General features: G+C 43.2%; 1 protein-coding gene across 1 annotated transcript; it reads right to left on the bottom strand.

Annotated features, from left to right (window-relative positions):
* Positions 1-733: 733 nt before the first annotated feature.
* tbl2 (transducin beta like 2) lies at positions 734-9,244 on the bottom strand. Its single transcript, XM_063202453.1, has 7 exons — positions 8,799-9,244; positions 8,183-8,301; positions 7,193-7,377; positions 5,866-6,017; positions 5,434-5,560; positions 5,135-5,287; positions 734-2,089 (listed from the first exon to the last, which is right to left on the bottom strand). Exons 1-7 carry the CDS (start codon positions 8,923-8,925, stop codon positions 1,633-1,635), a joined length of 1,320 nt encoding a protein of 439 aa, XP_063058523.1. The 5' UTR covers positions 8,926-9,244; the 3' UTR covers positions 734-1,632.
* Positions 9,245-9,251: the final 7 nt, after the last annotated feature.

Below are 9,251 nucleotides of genomic sequence, written 5' to 3'. Positions count from 1 at the left end.
GTACAGTACAGAACAGTAGCATACAGTACGGTGCAGTACAGTACAGTACAGTAGTATACAGTACAGTGCACTATAGAAAAGTACAGTAGAGTGTAGTACAGTCCAGTAGCATACAGTACGGTGCAGTACAGTATAGTACAGTAGCATACACTACGTTGCAGTATAGCAAAGTACAGTACAGTACAGTAGCATACAGTATAGTCCAGTACTGTACAGTACAGTATTTCACATTACAGTACAGTACAGTATAGTAGAGTGTAGTACAGTACAGTAGTGTGCAGTACAGTACAGTAGCATACAGTACAGTACAGTATGGTATTTCACATTACAGTACAGTATAGTAGAGTATAGTAAAGTACAGTACAGTACTGGGTCGTAAGGAAGCAGCGTTCTAAATTTCATGCTGTTTTCAGCTCCGTAACCGTAATGGCCTTTTCTTGAAAATGGCGGCCATCTTGAATATTCATGACAACTTTTAAATGATCCATAAGACATTTACCAAGTAGTATGAATGGTAAATATGTCTAAAATGTCATATTATATCCATTACTCGTAAGAAAACTGTTGTTGCTGGTGGCCATTTTGAAAAATGGCTGATATGGCCACCATGTTGAAAATTCACGATGGCTCCATATCCAGTTCTTTTTAGAATGCCTTTGGCTACATGTGTATCAATTTTCATGCTTGTATCACAAACTGAACGATTGTTTTGGTAAGCCGCTGCACTATATACCGGTAATCATCGGCGGCCACATCTCCACACCAGATTTGGTAGAGCGAGAAATGCCTAGTGATTGGATACTCCGCAGAGTTCATCAAAGACTATCCAATCACTGGGTGTTTCACGCACTACCAAGGCTAAAACACTTGACATTGGGAAATGGTGAGAGAGGAGGAGACGGAGATGGAGCCTGATGGCGAGGATGGACGTAGATGTGGAGGATGAGGCAGACAGGCCGAAGCTCAGACAGAAACCGCCACCATTCCTTTACAAGTTGGAGGAGAAGAGGAGGTGGAGGACAAGAAGAGATGACTTGACTGGCCATGCTATAGCCACATTAAATGAAGTTGAGTGTCCGTTTTTGTCCCTCATACCCAGTTGCCCAGGTATGGCAGTGACATTCGTTTGTTTGCCGCCGATGTGGGTCTAAGCAATGATCGTCTAATAGAGTAAGATTCTTCAGGCACATAGTTTTCCGGGATCCATGGGACGTGAGGTGAACGCCCCTTCAGGAGACCTTCGGTTAGGAGACTTACAGTTGAGAATACATTGAGTTAACTTTCTGCTGTAGATGGCAGTAGTACACATTTTATGCAAGCAACCACCAAACACCACAGAAAAAGAAGAAGAAGGATGGGACAACGCCCCCTTGGGAGACAGAACTTGAGCACACTCCTTTGCATTGAATGGGCAGAGTTTGACTTATATTATTCTAATAGACGATCATTGGGTCTAAACACGGCCAGGCAAGGAGATGACCACAACTGGACACATCCCCAGCCATTCTCCACAACTGGAAAGTTTCCACTCCACTTCCATCCGCTACCACTTTTCCATCCCCGTCCCATGTCCACCCCACCCCACGGCAGCAACAAACAGCAGCTGCAGCAGCATACAAACGTTTGTCTATTTCAGTGGCCGCCAGCCAGCACAGCGTCCAGGGCGCTCTGCGCCTCCTTGATCTGCTGCTGTAGCCGCTGCTTCATGCCCTCGTTGGAGGCCTTCTTCAGCATCTCCTGCATGTCCTGGATGGCCGCGCGGTAGCCCGTCACGTTGTGGAAGACGCGGATGGCGCGGTCGCCGCTGGACACCAGGAAGCGTCCGTTGATGTCGAAGCGGAGGTGGTTGACCTCCTCGGCGTGCACGCCGTGGAACTCCTGCTCCAGCTCGCCCGAGGTGGCGTTGAACATGGCCACGTCGCAGCCGTTGGAGATGGCCACCACGCGCCCGTCGGGGGACAGCGCCACCCGGCTGCCCTCCGAGGACTTGCAGGGCACGGTGCGCAGCAGCCGGGGGTCCTGCTGCTTCTTGTACTCCACGTCCGTGTCCCACAGCTTCCACGTGCCGTCTTTGGACACCGTCGCCATCCTGTGGGGCGGAGGGAGAGAGTCATATTTTAGTGTTGAATATAATAGAATGCCTTTTATTGCCATTATTTACATGTACCATTTACACCAGTGTTTCTCAACTGGTGGGTCGCGACCCAAAAGTGGGTCACGGAGGGGTCATGGGTGGGTCGCGGAGCCTTGGTGTAAAAAAAAACGTAATTCTAAAAAAAAAAAAATCCAACTTTTCCTGCAACAATTTACAACTTTTATTTTGATAGGCTAGTGAACTCTGTGTCATACCTGCCAACCTTGAATTTTTTTTTTGAGTAGCAATTTATCGCGGCGCGGCAATTCACGGCGCAACAAATACCTACAAGTGAGAAAATGTGGTCAACGCAGCGCGACGGGCCCATCTGAGGGGCTACTTTGTTTTGCACACCTTGGGTTGCCAAATGTCAAGGGGGAAAATATGGGACACTTCACTCAGGCAAGGAGAGTAGGGGTCCTCCCCCAGAAAAAAATGAGCTTTCCTTAGATGCAATTTCCTGCATTTTAATGCATTTTAGCCTAACATCCCGTGTATCTGGCAATTTCACCAGATTATCTTGCTCTTCACAGTACTTTGAACTACCATACATTATTAAACTTTCATGGAAGATGTTTTTTTTTGTTTCACACCATGACACCAATAAAATGCTATGATATAGTGTGCTGGAATTCAGGCCTCTAAATTAACTTTATTGATCACCAGCCAATATGGCTGTTAATCTTACAAGTCAAACATACCACCAGTCTGACTAGTAAGTTATCCTATGTACCAGCCAAACAGAGCATTTGGTCACTTGGGGGGTGTTAAGGAGCTGGAATCGAGTATGAAATTGAAGCATTTGCTTATTATTTTTTGGCTGTAGAAGGTACATGTAGGGAAATTTATAATTTGATTATATGATACAGAGGCATTTCAGTGATTTTTATGAACAAAAAGTTGAATTGCAATGATTCTTACATCATTTCCCCCAATATTAATAAATGGTGATGTTGTCACCTACTGTGAAGCAGTATCAGCAGTTTGTAGAGAAAAAGATGAAGACAGGTGTTATCTAGGCTAGGATAATATCAGGTTAATATTATTACCTTGGGGGCTAACATCAAAATCACACTTGCATCCATTCAGTAGCCTACACGTCATGTGGCTCTACTGATGGACGAGGGCTAATGGCCACTGCTTGGAACTTCCACAGTAACTTTTGAGGTGCATGCACGCTTCTTTTTTCACTTCTCTACATATTGGCCTATCTACCCTCATTTGCCGTCATGAGTTGGCTATTGTTCAGTGTTCTGCACATACATGATGACAGGATAATATATTTTATTAATAGATTGCCATACGTGATTACGGATAGTTCGTCATGGAGTCAAGCATATTTTGGTATGACGCACAAGACCTGTACCTGTTCACAGAATGGGCCACGGCTCCAGTATTCCTAGCTATTATGTCTTTATACGGTGTCATGGTAGATTACGGACTCCGAGCACAACCGTTAGAACTATCGCTTTATTTCCCCCAGTTAAAATGATCCGACGCAAAGGGAAACCGAATTTAGTTCGCTGCTAATCTGCTAATTTATAGCGCAGTAATAGTCAGCAGTCGACCACATTTTCTCATTCGGAAGTAATCTCGTTTCGGTCCAATATCAAAAAAAGTACCAACATATTGCCGTCAAATACGGCGAAACATTGGATGAAACATTATGTTCAGGACGACAGACCTCGAGCTTTATTTATTTTCATAAGTTTACGGATTTAGCAACTGGACGCAATTCACTATTCCTATAATCGCTATAGAGGCTACCTTTCTCAAAGCCCATTTACCTTTGAAACGGTGAATTTGACGGTGCTCACTTGTAAAACTACAGCGACAGCACCAAGATGGATAATATATGATGACAGGAGGAGGACACTTGTGTCAGAGATTATAGGAGTAGTCTCTCTGCTTGTGTCTTCGAAGCAAACTTTTTTATCTGCAGCTGATACCTCGACTCGAGCGGAGCGACAACAAATGAAGACCCCTAGCTATTACACCAGCGCTCTGATTGGTCAATATTTCCCCCCCACACGTTGCTGGCCAATGGAAAGGCCAGCGCGAGAGTTGCAAGCAGAGCCATATCTACGGCTCTGGCTGGTTGCAAGTCTACAGAGAAATAATATAAGGGCCCGTGAATACACTTTGCTATTGGGTTTTCCCGTATTTTGAAGTGACAGCGCCGTAGTTTGATGTCAAAATTCGTATCTGCTACACAAAATGCGTAATGGTCGGCAGGTATGCTGTGTCATCTGTCGTCATAGATACAATCTGAATGTTTATGCGAGATAGATAGCGCGTAACCAGTCATTCGAATCTTGATTACATTTTGAGAATTGCATTGAATTGACTTGAACGGTAAAAAAATTGGGTAGGAGAGTGGAAAATGGTGGGTCCCAAGACTGTTCCAGTTGAGAACCACTGATTTACACTATGCCCATTCACAACGACATTGAAAGCTCTGACTCCAGTGCCATTAAAATAATAAATAATTATATAAAAAGTTCAATTAACACCGCAGATACTGTTCTTTTTTTATGTGAAAAAAAAGAAAAAGAAAAAAGAGTGTCCAGTGTGCAGTGTTTAATGAACTTTTTACATTGATCAAGTTTTCCTGCCTTACACCTGCACCTGGACAACTGAAAGGTTGTGCACAAGGACTACTATAATACATAATAATAGTTGTGCTGCAATTTAGCACTATAACACCAATGTGAGTCAGGTTTGTGAATAAACATTACCCAAGGTTGTAGTTTGGACACTTTTGTTTACCTGTATACGGTATGTTGAGTTCACTATAATGAAATGAAATCACAAAACTGGATGTAGTCCGGCCACGGTCAGGCCTGTAACCTTCAGTTCAGTTTACCGTGGGAGCTCACATCGAGACACTTAGACCAGCACTCACTGTTATATTAAAAAGATGCAAAAAAATGCCTGAAACATTTAATTAAATACAGCTAAATGTAGTAAATGTGAAGCAGATACTTGGGGTTGCCATACCTGCGGGAGTCGTTGGAGAAGGCAAAGGAATGGACACCTGCCGAATGACCTTTGAGGTCAAACGCTCGCACGACCTCTCTAAACTCGCCACTCTTGCCAAAGCACACCTCCCACACCTTAACGTCAGGGGTGAACCCACAGGACGCAATAAACCTGGAACAAATCCAAAACACAAACAAGAAGCCTCATCAACCAAAGCAATATCATATACCAGTTGACTACACAGCCTTTGTGAATATTTGGCTAAGAATAGGAGTTAAGTCATCATTTGCAATGACTAGTAAAGATGAACAGCGTACCTTCCACAAGGTGAGATGGATGCATAGGCGTTATTCATCTGGTTGGTGTTGATGGAGGCCAACACTTCTCCTTTAAGGTCCCACACCAGGATAGTGGTGTCGCTTGAGGCACTCATGATAAATTTACCTGCGGTGGAAAATAAGCAGTACAGGGAGGACCATTTATCCATCCAGAAGCAAATTAAGGTGAACAAAATGGTAGGTAATCAGGGTTTTGTTTCTCGAATGCGTAGTTGCTAGCCGGTTAGCAACTTTGGCAGTTGCCAGTGGGAAATTACATTGCAACCAACAAAGTAGCAACTATGGTTTTGAGAAATGCACTTCAGCCTGGTGGTCACCAAACATAATCTCCTTCATTGCACTTTGTTATTGATACAAGAACCATCTACAGACATGCATGCAGCAGCTACAGTATAAAGCTATCATACCAACCTGTTTCTGCTATTCCAATGTTGATGACAATGGTTTTGTGTCTCTGAGGGAAGTCCTCTGGGTTGGCTGTGAAGCTGAATGATCCGTCCTCCTTTTTGGCCATTTTGAAAACGCGTATGGTGTCCCCATTAGCTAACCAGGTAATGAAGGCTCTGCAACCAGAAGTATGACACGATTTATGACCTCTTTAAATTCATACATCTACAGTGGCTGAGTGTACACCAAACAACATGCCCTCACACACATGGCTTTCATGGCCTGTTACCCAAAAGCACATGCGGAGTTTAATCCATACAGTTTCAAATGTCGACTAATTGAATACATTTCAGTGTATGATAAACATTCATGAAGATGTCAATAACCTAATCTCAGTAAATTTGATCATTCCACCATAGTGTTTTTTATTATCTAAGCCAGTGTTTCTCAACCAGGGTGCCGGGGAAACATGGCTGAGAAATAAATTATGTCATATAATACATATTTGTCTAAATTAATAAAGAATTGCTTAGTCAGTGAGTCTTTCATCTGCCATTTACGCACAATATAGTAAATTTAGGTCGCCCCAGTAAGCTGCAACTTCGAACGTAGGTTGTGTGACGTCTCCAAATGTGTTACTTTTCCAAGCTTTTGTGAAATCCGATGCGATGCCATGTTACAGCTTGTTGGTTTAGGGTGCCTTGAAAATTTTCAGGAATTGAAAGGGTGCCTCGCCTAAAAAAAGGTTGAGAAACACTGATCTAAGCCAGGGATGGGCAACTTGTATGGTGATGTGGGGCATCTTTTTTTCACTGTCGCCATCAGAGAGCCACATGACCACGGATTTGACGGAAACTCACAGAGTTTGAGGTGTAGTTGGCTTCTCAATAACAGCCCATATTGCTTGGAAGGAATAGAAGTGTACTCTATTGGCCAATAGTATAATTAAATTGATTCAGTAGCCATCTTATTTTTTTTTATTTTTAAAATTAGGTCATTATTTTTTAAGCTATCGAATGAGGAGGCGAGCTGCATGTGCCCCCCCCCCCCCGGGCCTCCAGTTGCCCATCCCTGATCTGAGCTAATGTGCAAAGCGGAAAGTGGTACCAAGGTACTGTAAGTGGTACTGTAATGCTTCTTTTCCACTGGTGGTTTTCTGGTAGGCCTACAGCTCGACACAGCGCGACTCGGCCACCACTTTTTGCTTTACGATTGAGCTGTGTTGTGTTGTGTCTATTCGAAAAGTAAAAAGTCTCGGCCGAGTCATGCTTTGTTGAGCTGTAGGCCTACCAGAAAACCGGCAGTGGAAAAGAGGCATAAGTAGAATGGGGAAGTAAAACAATGCCCGTACCTTGAGTCTGGACTAAAGCTGACCAGCGTGGCATGGTCCAGTTCTACGTTGGCACGCAGGCATTTGTGGTCTCTCTCCAAGAAGTCCTTGGTGCTCCATATTCGCACTGTGCGGTCGTCCGCACACGAGGCCAGGTACTTGCCATTGCTGCTGAAGTCAATGCAGGTTACGCTGCTACTGTGGCCCTGCAGAACACAACGAAAATAGATTGACGACATCACATCTGATAAACACATAGGTGTTTCAAGTATTTCAAAACATTTTTGATTAAAGTCTTTCAAAATAATAATAATAATAATAAACAAAGTCTATCAGAATAGAAATAATGCACTGTTTGCTATGCATTAGTCCAGCTGATGTCACATTGACCTGGCTTCTGCGTGGAATGGGAGCGAGTACTTTGAATAATCTACATTTATCAGTGTTCAAAGTTCAGAGAACACACCAAGAAAAATACACAAAGATTTTGTCATCCCTCGAAAGCCTTATCAGAGTCACATTCAACCAAGTCTTCAGGTACAATTACTTAATCTAGTAGCACTCAGACTAACAGTTCCAGTCATCATGTGACATTTAACACACTCTCTGGTCAGTGTTGCCAGATTGGGCTGGTTCCCGCCCAATTGGGCTGCTTAGGATGGCCGTGTGCGGGTAAAAATGGCATTTATCAGAAAAACCCGCCCACTTTTTGCCATAGAAATCAATAGAATTGGGCGGGATGTTGTGCCTCTAGGCGGGTTTTGACATTTTTTTTGGGCTGGAAATCATCACGCTCATCTGGCAACCCTGTCTCTGGTACACTGTCAGTAGTAATGCATCAGCTCAACCATCCATCCATTCATTCATTCATGCATTTCCATAAAAAGTTCAAAGCAACCATTGTACACTCGCATAACAAATACAAACCAACCCATCAATCATACAGGTGATGAATGCACAAAAATGCATTGCATTTTGTATAAGTATTCTCAAAGACACACTTGAACCTACCTTTAAAGAGGAAGCCAAAAGTGGGTGAGTGAATGTGTGCTGCTGAACTTTCTCCTTCCTCGGACGCTGTTGAGCTTTCTGCTTTTTGGCTGGGACAGGTTTGGCCACGTTCTGCTCCACTGGAAGGTGAAATATGGCATATAGACCGGGTAAGACAATAGTGGTATTCGAGTCTTGTTTGCCATTACCAAGTAAAGGAATGTAATTTAGAGCCTTTACCCATTCATAGCAGAACCTGCACGTAACAAGATTCATAGTTCATTTTGTCCAATAGGTCTAAACCAAAAGTATTGCAAAAAATGAAGATGGCATGGGATCATAAGACGTTGTATATAACGGACACTACTTCTCTGGGAGGGAAACTAAAATCCGTTTATTGGATAATCTTCCCAGGACCCGACCATTCGTTGTGAAATTACTGAGGTGATACAATATTATGCAATATCACACAAGAAGTTAAATCAACGTCACCTAAGCAAGTACATCAGCAACTATCTCGCTGCAGTGTCAGATTACTTATGCGTTTTCCTTTACAATTCTATCAATTAGTTGTTAGTTATTACAAATGTAGAAATGTCTAGAATGAACCACCATCACCCCTTTTGAAGATACTTACCACCAGAGTCCTCATTCTGTTCCACTACTTCAGGTAGCTCGCCTTTTCTTTTGTTTACTGCAACAAAGACTAGTAGCACCAATGCCCCGATCACTAAAGTAAGAGCTATTAGGGCAGCAAACTCCATCTTGATATTAAAGTTTTTGCCACGTTACAAGGATTTGCAGCTAAAGTCAGTTGGCTAATCAGATATGTCCTCGTACTCAAGTTGCACTGTGAAGTCTCAAGTTCCACCCTCTCTAGGTTGTGCAGCGCGAGTCAGCGTTGATTCATTCACACGCTAAAAGCTTATCCTGAAAGGAAGGTTATACATAAATGATCAATACTTGGGATTAGTTGGATGTGAAAGGGTTTCACTCATTATAACAGCAGACTTGCTTCAATATATTCCACAGAACATCTGTCGAGGAGTAAAGGTAAACTGGCGAAGCAAGTGAAGAAGTGGCATGACTA

The sequence above is a fragment of the Engraulis encrasicolus genome, chromosome 7, assembly GCF_034702125.1.
Source record: "Engraulis encrasicolus isolate BLACKSEA-1 chromosome 7, IST_EnEncr_1.0, whole genome shotgun sequence".
Classification (NCBI taxonomy): domain Eukaryota; kingdom Metazoa; phylum Chordata; class Actinopteri; order Clupeiformes; family Engraulidae; genus Engraulis; species Engraulis encrasicolus.
This window is presented reverse-complemented; position numbering and strand designations above follow the sequence as displayed.